A 23,293-nucleotide genomic window follows, 5' to 3' on the forward strand; every position below is an offset into this window, starting at 1 on the left:
CTGGACGCATGACTGGTGTGTCCGCTCAGCATCACTTTCTTGGTTAGAGTGATGATAACTGCAGGCAGTAGATTTAAAAAAAAAATGTAGAGTTGGCTTTGTCACACAGTTTACGACAGACGCATCATGACAGTCACAGCAGTTGGACATCTTCCAGCAGTGGGGCTTTCATGTGATCATAGATTAGGCAAGTTTCACCATTGTTGGACCTTATTTTGTTTTATGGTGTGCTCTATGCCAGAGTCTCTGCAGCTAGTCCCTGGACAGCAGCATAACTAATAAATATATTGAGGGGAAAAAAAATCTCACATTCTACAGTTCATCAACCACAAAGCCACCCCAGCCATATACAATCCTGATGGTACTTGAAGTTCTCTGTTTCAAACTCCCTACTTTTAAATTTTTCCTTTAGAAATAGGCCCTCGGCATACAGTTACTATTATAATTTTGTCAAATATAGGTAAGGCCCTATAAAGATGACAGAAAGATGCATTTAGACCATATACATTACTCAAGCTAAATGAGAATGTGATTTGCTTTGCATAACCCAGGCCAAGTGGTCCACACACACCCTAAATCAGAAGCTTGAACTCAGAGAGAAAATCCAGCCACCCAGTGGCAGTTGGCTTTACTTTGAAGTCTTAGGTTTGCCAGGAGATGAAGAAATGTTGGACCACGGCTGAAAGACTCCATGAAGATGTGTCTGGGGCTGTCACTCAGTGGCAGAAGGCTTGTCTAACGTGTTAGAGCCCCAGCACAGCTACACAATGCAACAGCTAAAACACGAACCAAGCCAAACAAACCCAACCTGACATACTAGAAACACATATGAATATTACACAGGCACACACAGGTAAACAGACTCGGTCCCAGAAGCAGGAATCCAGACCATTGAGGTCCTGCCCCAGATTGCTGCCCTCAGCCACCAGCTCAGGTTCTGAATGTCACTTACCCTATGACCACACAGGAGATGGCTGTTCCTAAGAAGGCATACGTCAAAATGGATCCCATGTTTTGAAAAAAGTGTCTCTGGGGAGAAACAGAAAAAAAATATTTCATAGAGTACATCTGCATTTCTTACTGAAACAGGAAATGAGAATCCAGCATGCTGATCCCAGCCTTCCCTTCTCTCACTATTTAGTTCTCAAGTGATCCTTCCTCTGGGAGCCTCATCCCTAGGGTTTGGTGCACCTGGGCATGGAGCTTAGTAAGTGATCTCTCCTCAAATCAGAAGAAGAGGAGCAATGAAAATAAAATCTAGAAGGTGATAGGCAGAGGGAAAGATAACCCACAAAGCAGCTAGACCCCAGAAGATGGAACAGGCTGGGCTACAAGCAATTGGGGTTCTGGGACAAGTAATCAAGACACAGTGGTCAAGAAGGGTTTTGTAGACATAGCACGTTTAACTCTTAAGGTACTATTCTAAACTATCTAAATGGAATCGGACTTTGATAAAATATTCTGAATTCTCTTCTTCACACATATTCTAAATGTGATGCACTCAAACCTTAAAATCCTGAACTAAATACTTTATGGATGAAATACAAGATGATGATGCCTAGTACTAAGGTAGGGTATGAGGAAGGACGACCTGCATGAATCGAACATTCTAAACCCTTCCAACTGCTCCTTAGTTAGCAATACTCCCTTCCAGAGCTTTAGTGAGAGCTGAGCAGCCAGCATTGACAGCAAGAGGGAGCCTAGAGTCCACAAAACAAAACAGTAACAACAAAACCCTCCACGTTTGTGATGAAGAAGCTGCCTGCTGCTGACTATAGCAGGCCAAAGGCAGGCAGGGGCGAGCCCTGGAAGTGTCCAGCGTATTCTTTCTGCTTCACTCTGTGTCACAGCACCGCCCACCCACCTAAGTGAATTACTGACATGGACAGTCGCCTGTGCCTGAGCACTGGCAGGCAAGAGGAGCTCAACAACTGAAAACTGGCTCTCTGTGTGAAGGACCACAGTCTTCTGGGCTTAAACCCAGTGTGAATGAGTATGTGAGCCCTAGGCACGCACTCATCTAAGATAACACTGTTGCATGGTCAAGTCACACAGGTCATATACGTCATTTACAAACCTGCTAGTGGGATACATGAAATAAACCTTAAATGATGAAGTGGAGTTTGTTAATGCTTTGTTTAACACAGTATATTCCTAATACTATAGTTTCTTCATGAAATGAGTATAAAACATTATTGAGAGGATTTACATTCTTTAAAAATAACGCTACGACTTCAATAGCTAGTGTACACGTCACATTTACAGCGTGCCTCACTTTTATGCAAACCACAGAGTTTATTGGCTGTGTGTCACTAAGCCCTGGGTACAAATTTAATAGATTTAAAAGAATTCTAAGATTGTAAGGTTTGTTGCATAATCTACACAGCGCTGCTCTTACTGCATAAGAAATACCATATAATATAACTACTTTTGGCAAAGTGTTGGCAAAGTTCTCTACTTTAATGATTAAAGAGGAGGGCGCCTCTTAGCCTTACCTTCTTTAGACTGTATCCTGCATGAAAGATAATGGGAGGCAGCAGAACATTGAAGAAGATTTCTGGGTCAAATGTCATCTGCCAAAGAAGACAAAAGTAAAGTTAGACATATGTTTACATAACAGATATAACACTTTTGTGAAGATTATATGAAGGTTATATTGCCATGCTATTAAATTAGCAAAGATTTTTTTAAAAAAATACCCAAGGCCAGCAGTGGTGCCCACCTTTAATCCCAGCACTCTGTCGGCAGAGGCAAGTGGATCTCTGAGTTCAAGGCCAGCCTGGTCTACAGAGTGAGTTCCAGGACAACCAGAGCTACACAAAGAAACCCTGTCTCAAACAAACACACCAAACAACAAAATCAAAATAAATCCTCATGTGAAATAATATTTAAATCTGAAATGTATTTTTTTTTCATCCTGTTGCTAGCAATAACAGCAAACAAAAATCTCAGTGAAGTCTCTCTGGGAAAGAAAAGTTTTTCTTTTAACTTGATTAGTCATTCCTGATTTTATTTCATTATTCTAGTTTTCACTGTATAGTCCAGATTGACCTTGAACTCACAATCCCCTGCCTCAGTCTCCCCAGTGCTGGGACTGAAGGTGTCCACCGCCATGCATAGCTCATTCTTCAAAGCTCAAGTGTTTTTTAATTATGTTTCACTTTCCTTTTAGTCAAAAAGCTATAATGCTCAAGTTTTTAGCTGCTGACAAAGATTTAAAGTGTTCCCCACCCAATAAAACAGAGTTAGTTTTCATTTTCTTTATTTTATCTTACCCCTAAAGTTTAAAATACATTTCCAAACCGTGGAAAAACACATTTGAAAATGAAAACACATTTTCTAGCATTTATCCACTGCTTTTTACTTGTGCTTAAATAAACTTAGCTCCCCCACCCACAAAAAACCCAAGTATGAACTGATGTGAAATACAGTGAAATGAGATGAAAGAATTCTTGAATTCAATATCTGCTGTACACTTGACACTTTGCAAAGAGCTCATTTGGTTTCTAAAACCATCCAATAGTAAATCCTTATCTTTATCTTGTTCTCTGTCTGTCTGTCTGTCTGTCTGTCTGTCTGTCTGTCTGTCTGTCTCTCTCTCTCTCTCTCTCTCTCTCTCTCTCTCTCTTTCTCTCTCTCTCTCTCTCTTACACACACACACACACACACACACACACACACACACACACACACACACACCACTCATTTCATCCCTAAGACCCATTCACTATTAGGATGTTTATCCAAATCCCTCAGATGCATGTGTTTCACGCTGTAATTTGCAATCTCTGCCTTGTCATGTGCCTTTCCCCCTCACTTTTCTCTGAAGTAGATCTCAGAAGTGGCTTTGCTGTGGATCTGCCTGACTTCTCCATCCAGGCTGCCCCTTCTCTGTGTGTTCATAGCCTTTGGCTCCTCCTGGGAGCATCATTTCTGACATACTCTGAGTGGTGACTACCTTGCTCTGTTTTCTCCATTAAATCAGGAGCTTTTCCAGGGTTACAGTGATACTTTATCAATTCTGTCTCACCTCAGTTCCTCCCTGTGTCTAGAACATGGCTCAGTTTACACGAGAGAGAGAGAGAGAGAGAGAGAGAGAGAGAGAGAGAGAGACAGAGACAGAGACAGAGACAGAGACAGAGAGAGACAGAAAGACAGACAGAGAGAGAGAGACAGAGAGAACTGTCTTTGAGAATCAAACTTGTTAAAATGGAATGGACCACAGTTGGCCACATCACAGGATCACAGAAGAGCCTTTCAAGGACTCAGCTTTCACCTTGGGACAGTGAGGCCACTTTCAGACCATATGCTCAGTTTCAATTATGCTCATCTAATTACTACGTAGGGAGAGAAGGTGGGGGCAGTAGGAACTGCTATCTAAGCTTGGTCCCCTCTCATAGCCCAATGAAGCACCAACTGATGCCAAACTCCCGTACCAATGAGCATCTAGGTGTGTCATCTATGCTCCCTGCTTCCACCAGAGCCCTATGGCACACTGTTCTAGTTATGGTTTTCATTGTAATTAAACCCCATGACTAAAGCAAGTTGAGGAGGAGTGGATTTATTTGGCTTACACTTCCACATCACAGTCCATCATTGAAGGAAGCCATGACAGGGAATTCAAACAAGGCTCCTTGAGAAGGTAACCTTCAAGCTGATATGAAAAATCATAAAAAGGCACAGAGAAGAAGGAGAAACCCAGGCAAAGAGAATAGCACTTGCAGAGTTCTGAGGCAGGGAGCAGAATGCCAGCGCTGGAGTGGGTAGGTATAGGCCTAAGGTTATTGTGTAATTCAAATGCTGATTTCTGTATCCCCCATACTGGTTGTTATCCTTGTTCTGACAATCTCCTGCTTTAATGTTGTGTAAACATTACTCCCCAGTTGTCTCCTGGTATGCCAATAAAGCAGCTGACAGCCAATCACTAATCAGGGGAGAGAATAGGGCTGGACTTCCTGCTAGCCAGAGGAGGAGGAGTTAGAAGAGGAAGTAGGGTGTTCATCCATGAGGGAGAGGTCCAAGAGACACCTGAAGGAGCATGAAAGCTACAAAGTGCAAGTGTCTCTGGGATGTAAGCTGGGAGGAAACCAAATTAGCTTAGAAGGTTAAGAATAGATTCATAACTGCTCAGTTCTTGTGCTGTGAAGCTTGTTAAAATAATATAATAGAGTCTCTCTATTATTTGTGTGATAGCCAGGTTAAGAGAGAAATTGAGAAACAAATACAATTTTATAAAAATGACCATGACAGGTAGGTCAGGCAAGCCAGGTGGGAGTGTGGTTGAGGGGACCAAAGAAATGAAAGGTGAGGCTTATGTGAACCTGGTTAGAAACAGTGCCAGGAGAAGGTTGGAGCCCAGGTGAGACAGATTTGACCCAATGCTTTAAGACAGTGCTTCCCAACCTTCCTAATGCCTGACCCTTTGATGCAGTTCCTCATGTTGTCATGACTCCCAACCATAGAATTATTTCCTTGCTGCTTCATAACTGTAAATTTTGTTACTGGTATAAGTTGTAATGTAAATATTTGTTATGTGGCCCCTGTGAGAAGATCATCTGACCCCAAAGGGTTTGATCCACAAGTTGAGAACCATTGCATTAAGAGAAGCACTTGGTACCAATTGCAAAATCCAGACCAGGTGCTGGGGAAAAGAGGGTATCTTCTGGAGGTGTGAGGAGATGGCATGGACAGCTGAAAAACAGGAGGCAAGAAAACTAGGAAAGGAAGCATTACTTCTAGGAGTAAAGAAAGCCTTAGGCATATATACGCACACACTCACAGGTATACATACACCTGTATACATGTGAACACACACAACACTCACACAGAAAGAGGAACTGTCTCACACTATGTGAACACAGTTAAACTCATCATTTTGTTGTGTCCACTACTTCACTCATAAAAGTCACTCTGAAGGCAGTAATCTCCACATAGAGTAAAATTAGTCATGTTCACCTAAGGCATAAAGAAAACTACCCATTTTTTAATTAGCCTAAGTATACCAGGGTTTGTGCTTTATAATTTATTCCCAGTTCTTCAGACATCTTCCCTTTGGTTTAGAAATTCTATAACAGACTTTATGACATTAATGTTATAATTTCATTTTTTTTCTCTCTTTCCAAACTTCTGGCTTTTAAAATAAGAAAATCTTGGGAGTGTGTCAAAGGGCTCCACTTCAGTCCCAAACCCTTATGATCTAGAATTCTTGTTACCTAAGTTACCTAGCATAGTTTTAAGAGTGTGGGCCTAAGAGCCATGCTGCCTGGGTTCAAATCTCATCTCCTTAGCCTGGGCGGCTGTTCACTCTCCTAGCGCCTCGATTTCTTTATAGTACAATAGACACAAAAGCACTTTGGGTAAAGATATGGTAGTTAGAAGGACGAAGTGATAACATCCATAAAGTCCTGGTGCCAGTTAGCAGTTCTGAAGGGTTCATTACTAATAGGATAAAAATACAATCTATGACTAAGGTTTTTGAAATAGAGGGACTGCAGGAAGGCTTAGCGAGTTTCTTTGACAGGGTGATTATTGCTGTGAGGAAACACCATGACCCAAAGCATCTTGGGGAGGGAAAAAATTATTTGGCTTATGCATCCACATCATTGTTCATCACTGAGGGAAGTCAGAAGAACTCACACAGGGCAGGAATCTTGAGGCAGGGAGCTGATGCAGAGGCCATGGAGGAGTGTTGCTTACTGGCTTGCTCACCTTGGCTTACTCAGCCTGCTTTCTTAGAGAACTCAGGACCACTAGACCAAAGATGGAACCACCCACAATGGCCTGGGGCCTCCCCGATCTCTAACTAGCTAAGAAAAACGCTCTAGCAGCCTGATTACAGAGGAATTTTCTTAATTGACGTTCTGTCCTCTCAGGTGACTTTAGCTTGTGTTGGGTTGGCCTAAAACTCTCTGGCAAACTGAGTAAAGGCGGTTTTTTGGCAAAGCCTGATGACCTGAGTTCAATATTTGGGGCTACACATGGTATGAAGTGTCATTATGGCATTTTCCAAATGAAAGTTATTTTTCAAACAATCAAAATGTTAAGTTCTTCACTTTTGAGATTTTAATAATTACATTTCTTCTCTTTTCCTTCTTCCAAGCCCTCCCATACACCCCCTCCCTGTTCAGTTTCAAATTCATGGCCTCTTTCTTCATTGTTATTGTATGCATGTATGTATATACATACATATTCCTAAGAATAACCTGTTCAGTCTGTATGTTGTTACTTGTATGTACATATGTTTCCAGGGGTGGTCATTTGTTACCAGATAATCAGATATGGTCTTCCTTGGGGAAGACTATTTCTATACTAAAATGAACAATCATACAAACAAATGCCTCTATTTACAGGATCTCCTGACCTGTGTAAAGTGTGGGTAGAGGTTTTAATGTTCCCTTCCTGAGATGTTCAATGACACGGACTTTGTTCTAGATCTGCCAGAAAGCTGTGGGTGTTCCAAGCAGAGGAGCATCTCTCAAGCTGGAGAGATGAGGACACAGCTGAGACCATCTGGAAGGTGGAAGCTTGTTGGCATGACCTCCTCACAGGAAAACCTTTGCCTCTGCAGCTTCCCTGCAGAAACCAGGCTAACTGCCGATGCATAACTTTTCAATACTCAGAATGGCCCGCTCCCTGCACTCGGGTTAACTAACACACCACTGGATTATAGGTTCTGGAGCAGCCAGATGAAGCTGGCAGGCTGAGAGAGGCACGCAGCACAGGGGGATTTATTTGTGTATACAAACAGATTGGTGTTCCTTTCAGCCTAGCTCTAGGCTTAGTTGCTGCTAAATCAGTTCTGGGAGTGACTCCAATCCCAGACAATTTCTCAGAAATGGCTGGATTTGCCACTGTCCCAGCCTCCACTGGAAATCTCATGTGCCATTTCCTTTAGATTTGTGCTCCGATCTTGGCCCTGGTAGTGAACTATTCATCTTTAAAATTATAATATTGGGCTGGGGGTGGGTGGGTCCTAGGCAAAAGGTGAAGGAGAAGAGCAGAGATCCAAAATGCCCCAACAAGGATCTAAATATATCTTTCAAGGCACATATTATAGATCAGACCCTCAGATCCTGCCCATCAGAACTTCATGGGATCAGATACTGGAGTGTGGCCACTAGCCATGTGGTACACTGAGCTCTTGAACTTAGGGACTGGAGTTTTACCTCTAACACTGGTGGCTAGTGGAAATCATATAGCATATTAATATTTGCACAGTTAGCAAGACTGTACATTCTCACCATTTAATTTCCAAACATTTTATTTCACTGATCAAGGGGTGGCTGGTTTAAAACAACAGACCTAAGACTCCGAGAAGCATTATCTATATTGCAAGAAAGCAGGTGTTTCCGCATCAGTGTTAAATCTTAAAGAAAACATGAGGACAGTAAAATGTCAGTTCGTTCACAAAAGTATTTGAAATGCTGATTTGCATATGGACCAGTATTTGACCAGAATGACCCACACATATGTTCCCTGAAGTAATGAACGAGAAGGTTTCCAAGAACAAGCAGAATATTCCAAGATTAATCCAGGAGGTTTCAGAAGGTTGTAGCTTCAAAACTGTGTTTGGACCTGAGTAGGCAATGACTCACTATGACTTGTCTGACAAGAAATGCCAGTGTTCTACTGACCTACTAAGTAAATAAGGACTAAAATTACCACACTAGTGAAAGACCGTGATCGATGTGGCCTAGTCCTTCCAAAGATATCTTTTAAAAACAGTATTTCATCACATTTGATGACATTCTTGACTGGTAACTGGCAAATGCAATTATCTCTATTTTCCAGAGACAGGAGAAGAAATTAATGGCGTGTCCAGTTATCAGTCAGTCAACATGACGTGGATATCACTGGGAATTGAATGTGTATACATGGGCCAACTAAATGTACACTTTCCAAGGGAACTGAGTTCATAAAACTAAGCAAGATTTGAGACTAAGGACTAGGCTTTTGTTAATTGGGGAATAGTTGGTTCCTTTGGACAGGTCCAAACAGCTAGCAAAATGGCATGCTCAGTCATCTCCAATGTTTTTGTTACTGAAAACTTAGCAAGCCTCTTGGTCCAAAGAATATGAAGGTTCATTGCACAACAGATTTATTCCATAAAAGCTAAAATCAAAGAAAAGCAGCAAACAGCACACCTGCAGCACAAGGCTTTGAGGGAAGCTGTAAGTTGGAGTTCTCCAGCAGAGAGACACTGCTCTGACATGGCTGGCTTTTTGGGATTTCTAGATATCAACGCAGCAGATAAGATGGGGTTTGCAGTATGGGTGAGAATCTACCCAAGGGCTCCCCACATGCAGTGCCATGCTTGTTCCCTGGCTCTAGGGGTCATCATAGGCCAAGCCACAGGGAAAGCACACCGCTTTTGTTAGTTCAGTTACATCTGCGAGCAAATAACTTAAAATATTTTTCAAAAAGACACGGGCTTACAGAACGCATGCTAAAACATGATCCATCATTCTGCTGCATATAAGAAACACACCTCAGCAACAAAGATAGACATTACCTCAGAGTAAAGGGCTGGGATAAGTTTTTACAAAGCAAATGGACCCAAGAAGCAAGCTGGAGTAGCCGTTCTACTATCTACTGAAATAGGCTTTCAGCAAAAATTAATCAAAGGAAAAGTCTACCAAGATGATGTCTTAATTCTGAACATCTATGCCCCAAATTCAAGGGCACCCACATTCATAGAATAAACATTACAAAAGCTTAAATTACACATCGATCCCCACACATTAATAATAGGAAACTTCAACACCCGCACTCTCACCAATGAACACATCATTGAGACAGAGACTACACAGAGAAATAATGAAACTAACCAATTTTATAAATCAAATGGACCTAACAAATATCTATAGAACATTCCACCCAAACACACACAAAAATATTTTTAAATACTAAAATAGGTGAAGATATATTAAAGAGTAGAATCCATGACCTATATTCATTTTTAATGCAATTAGGGAGACTTTAGAGAAAACTCAGATGACCTGGGGCCCACAGCCACAGGACACATCTAGGGATGGCTTGCGGATCTGCTTGCCCTTTCTTCTACATCAGCTTAATTTTAGTTTGATCTTCAGAAGGGAGAGAAAGGGAAGACTCAAAATACTTAATGAGACTATGCCATGATACTAGTCAAGTGACCTTGGGTCCCCTTTTCAACTTCTCTGAGTCCCGTTTTGGTTTTGTTTCCTCATTTGCACCATGAGTAGGACAGTGTCTACAAGCAAGAGGCTTCAGCGGAGTCATGGATTTGGAGGACGCTGGCTCTTATAGATCTGAATCTAAGTAAAGGCACATGCTAATGGTGTAGGGCCTGGAGACACAAGGCACACCCACAGAAAAGAAATAAACAAAGTGGGGGAGGGTGGGGGAGGATGGGCCCATGGCAGCCCAGACTAACACTCTCTTAAATCCACTGGTAGTGATTTTGGATTCATTCACTTCAGAGATGAAGAAAAGCCAGGACACTTTTACAAATTGGATGAAACACTAATGGCAATCAGGAATACGAACTTTTATATGATCTCCAAGAGGTATAATTTGACAGTGGCTATGAAAATACTGTCTACACACACTTGATTTGGCAACATCTAATCTGAGTTTTTGTTTGTAAATAGACTTGCAAACACGGGAGCCCTACAAAGTAGAGAGGGCAGTGAGATGAATAATGGCCTGGTCAGTACATTGTCACATCATCTGCAGCTGAAATTTGATGTGACTATTACAATAGCTAAGGCATCAGCCTATAAGTGGGAAAAGGTGCTTTTGCCCATTTGTCAACTCAGAAGGACAAGGGGCAGAACAGCATGCCTGGCACATGTACCTGAAACTGTCCAGGACTCACACCTGCCATTTCCTTTTTTGTCCTGGCCAGACACGTAGACTTGTTTCCTCACTGACAGGTCGGGTCTAGGTCTGAGTTCCAACTGAATCCACATAGAAGTAACAGATGCTCATTCCAAGTGGATCCTCCACCTTTGCTGTTCTGTCTCTGCCCCCTTTTATCCCCGAATCCCTCAAGCCAAACCTCCCTACCAGCATCGCGTTCCATCTCTACCCTTCTGACCGCCCGTCTACTTCTCTATCGGCTGCGAAATGAGGCCGACAGAAAGCACATGGAATGGGCGCTTCACCATCCCAGCGTATCCTTTTGAATCTTTCAAATGATGATGAGTCATGTGAGCATCTCACCTGCTCAAAGAATAAAGTGTGTGTGTGTGTGTGTGTGTGTGTGTGTGTGTGTGTGTGTGTGTGTGTGTGTTTCACTTAAAAAGAGAAGCCCTTTGGGATCAGTTTGCAGAGGCATCAACGTTGATGGGTAAAAGGAAAACATTGTCAGGCTACAGTTACCAGAGCCAGCACAAGGGACTGTTAGTGCTAAAGGAGGTGCCTGTGACAGGATGGGAAGAAACAAACCCAGGAGACACCTAGTCACTCAACAAGGATTTGCTTAAAATAAACCGGGCATATGGCAGAGGGGATTAGCAGGGCTTAAGGTTGAAATAGAGAGAGGTAAAAAAATGAAAGAAGGAAAAAAAAAAAAAAAAGAAGAAGAGACCTATGTTTTTACACCTGGGTGAGTGACAGAGAATGTGTCTGGGAAGCTGCTGACGTGGCGGGGGTGAGAGGGTCAGGACCCCCCCACACACACACACACAGGCCTCCTGAGCTTTGCTTCACTGAGCCCAACTGTCTGGAACACTTGGAGACTTGGGCTTGATGGAAAGAAAGGTCAGAGCCAAGGAGAAACACTCCAGAATCACCGGAGTGAAGGGGGGGGGAGGGGGGGGGCCTCTAGGGAGTGAGTGATGTGGAAAAGAAGAGGGTCGAGGACAAGGCTGGGTTGGGAGGAGAAGGGGGTGGGGGGAGGCAGACAGAGACAGAGACAGAGAGAGATGAGAGAGACACAGTGTGACAGAGACAGAGAGAGATGAGAGAGACACAGAGAGTGACAGACAGAGAGAGATGAGAGAGACACAGAGAGTGACAGAGACAGAGAGCGAGCGAGACAGAGATGGGGGGGGGGGAAGAGGAGGAGGGGAGGCAGACAGACAAAGAGCTCAGCTGCAGAAAGCGGCTGCTGCTGGATGCAGGTGCCAGCATCCGTGACAGATGCCCAGGGAGACTGGGGCTTTGTGTACATAACCTTGTTCTCAGAATAATTTCTGAGCGCCACATCTGGGACACATTTTCCCCAGTTACTCACTGTGTCTGTGAAATTCAATCACTTCAGACAGGGGCAAGAATGCAAAACCTTCAAAACGAACTGTGCGTTTTTTGCTGGTGACTGCTCCCCGAGATGGGCTGGGAAGGGGGCCGACGCCCCCCAACCCTACCCAGGTGTGAGCTACAGCACAATACTTTAAAGATCGAGATTTCCTGGTTTAGAAGCATTGCTGATTTTCGGCGGCTGGGGGGGGGGAGGGGGGAGGTTGGTGGGGGGGGGTTGCCTTCAGTGGAGAAATGGGTTCAGGGGTTATGGAGGATGTGTGTGCTGAGAAAGCAGGTACAGTGGCTCCGGGCCCCTTCTTCGGTGAGTAGATGTCTTTAAGCACCTAGAAAACGGGACTATATAGAGGGAGATAAATGGGATATCAATGATTATAGAAATGGGATAGAAAGGAGGGAGAAAATAAGGGGACAAAGATGATAAGCTGGAAAGAAGGAGAAGAATGAGGCCTGGGCAGAGGAGTAAACCAAAGTTAAGACATTGACAGAGCTTAGGAAGCAGAGTAAGGTTAAAGCAGTAGTGCAAATAAACGGCGAACGGCCGCCTTTAAATCAGTGAAATCCTACTCGGGACGTTGAGGCTGTGGCTTGGCCACATTAAGGGGCGGCTATTCACACAGAAAACGCTCTTACATTTCTCCAGATTTTTATTGCGGAGCCCTTAAATCTTACATGTAGCAGGCACTTGGCGGAGAGTGAAGATGAGCTTTCCGCAGACTGATGCTGAGGGACACAGGTCGTCAGAGGGAGGCACCATTAGAGGCGCTGTATCCTACTGGTGGCGAAGGGAATTGGGTGCTTGCCTGTGCCTGCTCAGCACTTGCCCGGGGCGCAGCCTCCTTTCCTTCCTGCCCGTGAACTTTGAATTCGCCAGTTCTACATTCTGTGAGGCTGTGTCGGGGCTTTTCTTGAATGAAGTGTTCCTCGGATAAAAATTATTGGAATCCCTGGCCTAAAATTGAACCCTGAAGCAGGCAAGGCATGTGTGTCAGGTCTTGGCCACTTGGGGGCAGCACTGGGCTTGAAAAAATACATCCTAAACTACGAACCAGTCTCCTTTATTTTATTTCTGGTCTTAATTTGACTTCAAGCTTCTTTATGGAGGTGGTGATCTTTTAGATATGGCTATGTAGCCCTGGCTAGTTTGGTACTCATCGTGTGGACCAAGATGATCTCAAATTTGCAGCAAGCCTCCTACATCAACCTCCCAAGTGCTAGGATGGCAGGCATATAACCCACTCTGCTTGTTTCTGGAAATTTTAAGTGATGTATGCTACTTGAAGTCCATCTCCATCTCAGCCAAGAAGCAAGGCACACACGGAAGTCGGTGTTTTTTCCTTCCTCAGCTATGTTCTTTAATTTTGTACAATGAGCGCATTGTGTACATTGTAAGAATTTAGTCGGTATCCTCTTGTATCCTGACGTCTATGTTTGACATCGATTTTTAAATTTATCTATTTAATGAACACATGGATTTTTGTCTATTTGCTTGAACTGCCTTGGAACATTCTATTGGATGAGTAGATCAGGATTTGGGAATCTTTGTTCTCTGACAGGCGGTTAGGTTGATTCCTATCTTCCAACAACACAAAAGACTGACGCAGATATTCCTGTGCTTTAAAGGCCTCCCTAGAACAGACTGTTAAACAGGAAGTAACACGGACTGTCTCTTTATAGATGCTACTGTGCTTACACCCACTTACACTCCCACAGGAGATTCATAGACGATTTTCTCACATTCTAGCCAACGCTTTGTAGTGATAATTTCCTAATTTGTTGGCAGTCTGATCACGTATTACCTATTAAATTGTTTGCTTTGTTTCCCATTACTAATGAAAAAAAGGTATATTTATTTTGCTTGTTGGCCTTTTGTGATATTTCTTAAGGGAAATTCCTGATTGCGTCTTTTATCCAGTTTGGTTTTCCCTATAGATTAGTTTATTCACAGAATCTGATTATGATTCCGTTTAGTTACTTATATTTCAAATACATTCCTGTAGTCTTATTATCGTCTCCAATAATTTGTGTTTTTAACATGGTTGAATATCTCTTTTATAACATTAACATTGTAAAATGTATGCATTTTTATATTATTTGAGTTACAGCAATGTGTGATTCTGATACCATAAATGTATTTTCTCCCCAATTGCACTGTTTTTATGTTCTGTAATTAGGTCTTTAGCTCAGGTGAAACATGTATATTACAGATGTGAAATGGGGACTCCCTAATTTTCTTTCTGCCACTTGTCCCAGGGAAGGCCCTGGGTTTCGGGAGCTCATCCTTTCCCCCACAGAGTCCTATTGCATTTGTGGCCAGTACCTAGTGCTTTTCCGAAGGAGCAGAAGGCATTTATTTCAATAAATGTTTCATGCCTGCTATCAGATGGATGGCCCACTTAGTGCTCCAGAGTATAGGGAAAGCTTTAGATAGATGATGTTCACTACAATTTCTCTCATGCCAGTGACAATTTAAAAAGAACACAGATATCAAACGCGAGTCCATCCATGCACTACGCTGGAGTTTCTAAACATCTGAGAAGAGGTGTAAGTTTAAGTAAACATAGGAAGGTACAAAGTTTTATCCCATCTGAACTTTCTAGAAATAAATGCACATAATAAGAAAGCCTGGATATCTGGAGCCTTTCATGGTGGTTGCATAATACTGTGGCATTACTTGGATTCTTTCTTTTCAAAATACACTTTTCAGTCTATCTAAAATAAACATTTTATGACGTTATTGGGAAGTTATAGCAAAAATGTGATAAAACGTATATCACAAATAATAAAAATTATATTATAAATATGCATTACAATCAAACTGAAACACTGAAGAAAGAAGAGATTACCTGTATGCTTACCATTTCAATTCATCATAATAATTAAGAAATGTAACAAATTATATTTCCATGATGCCAATTTGGTTTTCAAACGTCCTTTACACAGAGCGCTCACATTTTCTTCCCAACAACTTTTCCAGTTAAATATTGTGAAGTCCTTGTTTTGACAGATGTGGAACGAAATCTGTGGTATGTAATTTGCCTAAAGTCACATACCTGGTAAGCAACATAGCCTAGACTCCAACTATAGCTTTCAGCTGGCTTACTGAGATAGCAAAAGTGACTTTAGTGGGGAAAAGCAAACAAACAAAAAACAAAAAAACAACAAAACAAAACAAAACAAAAAACCAGGTCCCGACATTATTTTAAGTTTTTTTGCATATATTTTCTTGGTTGCAATGCATGATGGTCCTATGCTGACATCAGAAATATCTTATTTTTAATATTTGGGAAACTAGTCTTAAGAAAGCTGCCTAGAATTTCTAAAATAGCGTAGATGTGGGGTGCCATTTGAACTAAGTCATACCGCTCAGGAACTGGCCTCTCAGCCATAGTAAGCCTTCTACTCCTGGAGCAAGGCTGAGGGTACCGAGTCTACCACTGCATGTATCTTTCGTCACTTGCCATGTAAGAGTTGCTCCAGACCAGCACCGTGGCACCAACTCAGCAATGCCTGCAGAGAGCCCTGTCTTTTGCTTAAGTTTCTTGGTTTCCCCAATGACGTCTCATTACCACCTATGTGACTCTATACTAAGGCGATCCTGTGGCCTGGCTGCAGATAAAGCCTCTCCTAATCAAATGCAGCTTTTCCCTTCACTCTCTAGTTCTGGCCTGTGAGACACACACAACAGCTGCTTCCTCCTGACCCTAGATACCAAGACTTCTGACCTTTTAACCAACTTTACACTTGGGCAGACTGCATCTGATCTCTCCGGCCCTTCCTGGGATGGTGGCCTGCCATGCCTCACAGTCCGTGGTTTTGGCGTGACAGGGCAGCACAATTCTAAGACTGCCATCTGGACAGAAGAGTAAAGAGCAGGTGTGGACAATAGATGGACCCATTCTCCCATCTCTCCACAGAGACCATTCCTCGGGACCTAGGCATCCAATACATGCTTCCATCAAGGGTGACTGCTTTCTCTCCAGCCTGGAGTTGATCTTACTCTTGGCCAACCTTGATACCTCAGGCCAAAGACACTGCTCTTCAATTGTACCGGACACCGGGGAAACCCAGCCCTCCCCCCCCCCCCACGTTTCTTTCTAAGCCTGGCAACTGTTTTGAGTTTGCCTCCTCCTTACCAGCTATGAATTGTGCATACAGCTTCCCCATCATAAGATCTCACCAGGGAGCTACTGGCCTGGGGAAGCTGAACTGGGAAGGGCTGAGTCAGCAAGAAGCCCGGTCAGAGCAGGCAGGATGGAGGGGGGGTGGGAGGGGGAAAGGAGTGTCTGCTGACATCAGCAGAAAGCGTGATTAAAAACGAGGCGCTGCACTTTTAAATGGTGCGTTCACCTTAAAAATGATTCATGAAAAAAGGAGCACCAACCTTCCTCCACCGACCCACCTCAGCCCTCTCACTCTAGGGGAAATAAATGCCTGTCAAGGGCAAATGTTACAGAAACGGGAAGCGGAAACAGACTAATATTTACCACACGTCTGACATTAAACATATATTTCCACATTTGCCTTTGAAAAACAAACCTCTGCTATAGGTATCACTAACCCCCTACGTTACAGATGAGGAAAAATTTGCTCAGAGACATTAAGCTTGCTGCTCCTATTCCTGAGCGTGACAAAATGAGATTCCCTCCTGGGCCTAACTGGAGGCATGATGCATTTAGCGCATCTGGATTCTTAGGATGGCCTTGTGGAAGATGGACGTTTTAGGGAGATGAAAACTGAGATGTTTGGGTACTTCTAATTATCCTAAAAATATAATGACTTGAGCATATGCTCTGTGCTGGCAAACCATGTCTCGCAGGGGAATAAAAATCTCACAAGCTTGGTTTGGAACATTTTCCAATTTCTATGGCGTAAGTTTCCATTGTGGCCCATTCCATGCTGTCAAATTTAACAATTGGTTCAATCGATTGAAAAAAAAAAGAAAGAAAGAAACCTTACTGAACAATCAGCTCAGGAGAGCGGGGAGAAGCCTGCTCTCACATTCCAGTGGGGGTCCGCTGAGTTCTACTCTGCATTAACTAACAGGTGTGGTTGGAGGTCATAAAAATCTAGCTTGAGGAGGTCAGTATTGTGACACTGTGTCATGCCATCCAGATAAGGCTTCTCTCTGCCGAAGACCTTGCTGCTCAGTCTACTCAATGACTGCCAAAGCTACAGAGCCTCTTCTGCCCCGCCCTTCCTGGAGCATCCCTCACCCAGACAGAATGGTTTGTTCCTCTAGGGGTGGGGCCTGCACGGTTGAGGTGAGGCCCGATTGAAGAACTATGGCTTCGTAAAGAGACAGCGACATCCTTGTCCTGTTTCTCCTCTCACGTCCTTCTGCACTCAGCCTTCCCCCTCCTGTAGTCACAAGCATAACCCCCGGGGCACTTACGCCATGCTCACCAAACGCTGCCTCTGCCTTGGGCCCTTGCTTCTCCCAGCGCTCAATAACAACAGGCAGAAAGAAAGGCAAGATTAGCTTGGCTGCTGATATGAAGCTCAGCCTGAGGCAGAAGGGCATCAGTCAGTGTGCAGTAGGCCTGGTGATGAGAAATAACCTGAGAGGCACTGTCGTGGGCAGAACACTGGCTTAGCATGAGTGAGCCTGTGGGTGCTATCCCGGTACCACACAACAACAACAACAATAACTAACGAATAAATATTTTTTAGAAATGAAATGGTACAAGAGGAGCAGTGGAGAGGGCCCTCACCCTCCACCCCAGCTTAAGACAAGCCGGCCGGCTGGCTGACCAGCACCCTTCAGTTCAGCTGACTCTGTGTTTTGCTACCTCAGCTGTACAAGCTGTTAGGGAGGAGCTTCTGGCAGGTAGCCTGAGGAAGAAAGTAGGGAGCGTCATGGGAGCAAGCTCTATGTAGCTGCTCCCTGGAGACCAGCGATGATGAAAGGGCAGTTCTGCCAGCTTAGTATTTTTTTTTTTTTAATATTGGCATAAAGGTATTTATTTCTATACAGTATTATTTTAGCAATTGCCTTAACCACTTCCCACAGAGTTTAAAGACACCAACAAAAGACATTCTATGTGATAAAAGGTCTACACTGAAGTTTTGTGATTGCATTGAGAAGAGCGTGTACTCTACTTTAGTTGAAGATTTATTCTCACTTTAATATCTACTTTGTTTTGGGGCAATCTGGGGGGTCTTCTCAAACTACTGCACTAACCAAGGACAATACAAGTAATAAACATTGAACCCCTACTCTGATCTAGCCAATGGACAGGACATTCTCCACTGTTATGTGGAGTACAGGGACTGACTCTGACATGAACTCTGGTGTCCCATATTGGACCACCTCCCCTTGGTGGGGAGGCCTGGTGGCACTCAAAGAAAGAATAAGCAGGCTACCAAGATGAGACTTGATAGCCTATGACCATACAGTGGGAGAGAGGAGGTCCCCCTCAGTCATAGACCTAGGGGAGGGAATAGGGTGAAAGCAGGAGGGAGGGAGGAACAGGAGGATACAAGTGATGGGATAACAATTGAGGTGTAATCTGAATAAATTAATAAAAAAGAAAAGAAAACAAAAAGATTTCCCCAGTTTAGTATTTTAGAAGGAGCAGGGCAAAAGGGGGAGACAGAGAAAGATGCACTTTCAATTTTATCTACTCAGACTCAGCATGAAATTTTCTCCCCTGCTCCTTCTGTGGCTCCCCTAGGCTTGGAGTTCTCTCGGGTCTCTCTGCCTCCCTTTGCCCCTGTCAGAATATTTGGAGATGAAACCTGTCCAGTCCCCTGAGTAGCAAAACCCATTTCAGAGCCCACGTATTTTACCCTGAGGATAAACCTATGACACACTTCATTACAAAATAGCCAGCCGTTAAGACAGGCCACCGTGGCAGTGACAGCAACTCACACAGGAGAAGCTGACAGGCACCTACTTGCACCAACTATTCATGTGCCAAGATCTACAGAGTCTCCGGCATGTGACAGGCACTGGGAATGCAATGTGATGGAAAGCAGACCTAGGCCTTGACCTTCTGGAGGCTTTGCAGGTTTGGAGAGGAGAAAACACTGAACAAAGCATCATAGAAATACTGGACTTATGAAACTAGTAAACACAAAGCAGAGGGGACGAAAGGTGGGCCCGAAACTGTGGACTTGTGATACAAAATGACTCGATTCTTGAGTACAGTGGCATGGGGTCATTTAAGATAGGGACAAGTACTCCGCAAAAGTGTATCTGCCCCTAAGAACATCCCATATCAGGCCAAGACTCCATCCCCACCTCCACCCCCACTGATGTGGAGGCAGAATACCATAGATTTCAGAAAGAGTGGGATTTCTGAAGAAGTTGCCATGTTTTTTTTCATACATAGCCCAGAGCTTTGAGTTAGAAACTTAATTCCGAAGGCAACTGCACAGCTATGTGGGGTCTTTAGGAAACCCCGGGCCGTGAGGGCTGTGCCTGAAGAGTAGACTGGCTTTGTTCTCCGAAGTGGATTACTGAAGAGTGTTGCACTGATTGTTTTTTCATATCCATGTTAAAATATCCTCCTAAGAGAAGGAGGATCTACTGGGTGCAGGTGAAGTTGCAGACAAGCAGGCTGGGACTGGACCACTTCCACCAGCCAGGCCCTGGCCCCATAGAGCCAGAACTTGAAGCCTGGATGATCAAAAGCTGAGCCTCTGAGGGAGGCATTCCAGATTCAAATCCCCAACAAGCGTGTTCCAGGAAGATGGGTGAGTTGAGGTCCTTCTCCCCTTCTTCCTGCTCCTACCATGTGATGACTTACTCTGTGCTGACACTGTGAAAAGGACCCTCACTAAGTGGGTGCTTTGAGCTTTGGCTTCTGGCTTTCAGAGCAATGAGCCAACTTCACCTTCATTTCCTGCTACGGTCTGGGTGTGGTCACACTGTGACTGAAGGTTTCTGGTCTCCAGGGTGAGGCCGACAGAATGCGGACTCTTTGGAAGGTGGAGCCTACATCCCGATGTACTACTTCTCATGCAAACCCCTTGCGTTCTTTAGAGATGCCCATCCCCCTTTGAGTTTATTAGAAATGTCTGTTATAAGAAGAGGAAAGCCTAGTCATAAGCGCCGCCCCCTGAAGCCCTGCTCCTATTTGAGATGTGATCATCTTTTCCTGAACATTGTGCCACTGTGATGTGACACCATCTGTTGCCCTCACAGCAGACCATCCCAATAGGACTGTTTCTTTATAATAATTTACAAGTTACAAAGTTTATGACTAACCTTGCTTCTGTATAATGAGTGTTCTCTTTAGAAAATTTATTTACTTTTATTTCATGTGCATTGATGTTTTGCCTGCATGTGTGTCTCTGTGAGGGTATCAGATCTTGGAGTTATAGATAGTTGTGAGCTGCCATGTGGGTGCTGGGAGTCAAACCCGGGTCCTCTGGAAGAGCAGTCAGTGCTCTTAACTGCTGAGTCATCACTCCAGCCCACAAATGTTGTCTTAATTAAGGCTTGGATGAAGGCAGCCGAGTATCCAGGTAGCCTCGTGGCCCTCCCTGCAAGCTTGAGTTGCACTGGGAGCCTCTCATGCAACACAGCCGAGACTAGTTAGTCACGATGGAGAAACACAAACCACCACAGCCTGCTTCTTTGGCAGAATGTAAAGGCCAAAAAACGACTGAACTGAGAGCAAGCTTCCCTAAGCCCTGATGTTGATTAATCACCAGAGGCTCAGTCCCTCCCAGCATGTCCCGAAAAGCTACACAGGAGATCGTCCCCAGCCCTTCCTTATCCTTCCCAAGAGTGCCCTAGTGGTAACTGCACATATTTATCTCCTGGCCCGGCGACTTTGGTCCCTGGTCAAACTGTTCCTGTTGCCAGAAGAGTGCTGGCCCTGGCTCTCTGTGCAAGGATGCCCATCAAGGACAGGGAAAGACTGGAAAGCTCTCAGATAAACATGTAAGAGTCCACAGGAAAATGTGGACAGTGGGAAAAACAGACTTAATCAACTACTTCACTTAATGGGAACGACCAAATGAAAGCCATACAATTAGCTGTGTCCATATGGTTTTGTTTTGTTTTAACGTCCTTAAGAATTAGTCACATTCTTGGTGACCTATTATCTTTCCTCTGAGTGCCACCAGGCATCTCCATCCAAGGGACATGTTCAAATATGGGGCACCAGAGTTTGTGTGAAAGTTAGATCTCCTTCTCCACTCAGCAGTGGAGAATGTCCATCGGCTAGTCCGGGTAGGGGTTCGAGGTTTACTGCCTATTTTTTCCTTGGCTGTTGCCATACCGTATGAGCATATACAGGGGGAGGAGGTCCCCCTCAGACACAGACATAGGGGAGGGGAGGGGAGTAGGGGGGAAGTGGGAGGAAGGGAGCAATGGGAGGATACATGGGATGGGCTAACAACTGAGATGTAATATGAATAAATTAATTTAAAAAAATGGAAAAAAATAAATAAAATAAAAGCAGCAAAAGAAAAAGAAAAAGAAAAGAATTAGTCATATTCATCCTGTTCTGAGTGACCCTCCGGGACAGGTTCAGATTCTCTGTTTGGAAACAATAGGACATTTTTGCTCAGCAGTATAGAGAACCCCAAAGCCACTTCCCTTAACCAACAGCTAGTGTCACTTTTCAAACAGGAAGTCAAGACAGCAAAATTTTCACTGAGGAGCTTCCTTTGTCCGTACATTATAGTCATCTGACTTACAAGGGACTGTGAGGGACAGGAATGATAAATTTAACTGTGCTGACAACTCTCGGAAACTGGGCTAGATCTGCACGACACCCCAGCTAAATGCGCGACTCATTTCTTCAGCTCAGCAGCGTAAGTACATAGCGTGCTGACACATGTGGATATGTTAATGATGAGATAGACACACTGCTTCATTCTTCACTGTGAGTTTCCCACATAACCCAGCTCCTGGTCTTCTGTTCAGATCCCTCCATTTCTTCCCATGCCCCTTCCTATGAATTCACAGTTGAACACCAAGTAGCGGCCCCCTCCTGCCCCCCCCCCCCCCCCCGACCCACAACTCCTCATGTCTAATTCTTCTGAGGCCACCTGTCCTTCCTCCCCACCACCTGCCCCTGGGGCACCACCCAAGACCTGTCTTGGCTTTTGCTTTCCCTCCAGCCCGCTGCAGCTGACCAACCCTTCCGTCGTGCTTATTAACACTACCTTTCTCTGCTGACTACAAACAAGAGTGAAGACAGGCAACCTGGCATTCAGAGGCTTCCATAGCTGAGATCTGCCTGCATTTCTTATGCTTTTCTGGTCTTCCATACTTCCAAAAGATAGGAAACATTTTATTTCTAGGGATTATTGGGTTTCCCACTTGAGTACCATGCCCCTCTCTCTTTCTGCCTGCAATGTCTTCCACCATCCCCTCCCCCTCCCCCACAACTGCATCCAGAGCCCATCAGGATGCTTTGCTGTAAGCCTTCCTTTCAGTCCTAATGCCACAGGACACCAGCCCCTTCTCAGTGCCTGTCAGTCTTGGGACAACCCTTCAGTACCTGAGTTTTAGTATTAATCACTGTTACTCAGGGATTACTAGTACCCTCCTGGAAACCATGTCTATTTCAGAGTAACTGTGTGGACTCAGTTCATTGATGCTGAAGAATGAATAAATGAAACATTAGTAATGGACGAGAGCTGTTGCTTTTCTTCGGGTGGCACAGAGAATTATACCTGGGGCCTTCACAGCTGGGCAAGCTCTTTCTCACTGAGCTACATCCTGACCCCTAGTGTTTGGGTTGTTTTGTTAGTAATCAGGCAGTGATACAGTCAACCCTAAAGGTCCTGATGATGGTGGGGAAACAGGCAACACCAAAGCCACTCCAGAAGCATATTTATTGGTGGAAACATGTCACCACCCACCAGCAGGACTCAGGCCTCCTAAGCCACATGTGCCACTCTCTGCGGATGCATATTACTTCCTGCACATGCACTAGGCAGCTCATAAAGGGAACTCTTCCCATTCCTCTCTTTCTTCCCTCATCTCTGTATTCCCTAATAAACCTCTTAAGTGGGTCTGCTGTATGGCGTGATTCCATTCTTTACTACAGCTCCGTTGTTCATATCCTAACGTGGTTTTGTT

The 23,293-nt window shown here is 44.1% G+C and overlaps 1 protein-coding gene across 1 annotated transcript in view; it reads right to left on the reverse strand.

Moving 5' to 3' along the window:
• Nucleotides 1-23,293, reverse strand: part of SLC9A9 (solute carrier family 9 member A9) — a 550,188-nt gene that overhangs the window by 506,548 nt on the left and 20,347 nt on the right. The window contains exons 3-4 of the mRNA XM_084751783.1: nt 2,496-2,573; nt 953-1,029 (exon numbers count right to left, since the gene is read on the reverse strand). Coding sequence (XP_084607909.1) covers nt 953-1,029; nt 2,496-2,573 — 155 coding nt within the window. The remainder of the gene's footprint in view (nt 1-952; nt 1,030-2,495; nt 2,574-23,293) is intronic.

The sequence above is a fragment of the Acomys minous genome (assembly GCF_964271855.1).
Source record: "Acomys minous genome assembly, chromosome: 13".
Lineage (NCBI taxonomy): Eukaryota > Metazoa > Chordata > Mammalia > Rodentia > Muridae > Acomys > Acomys minous.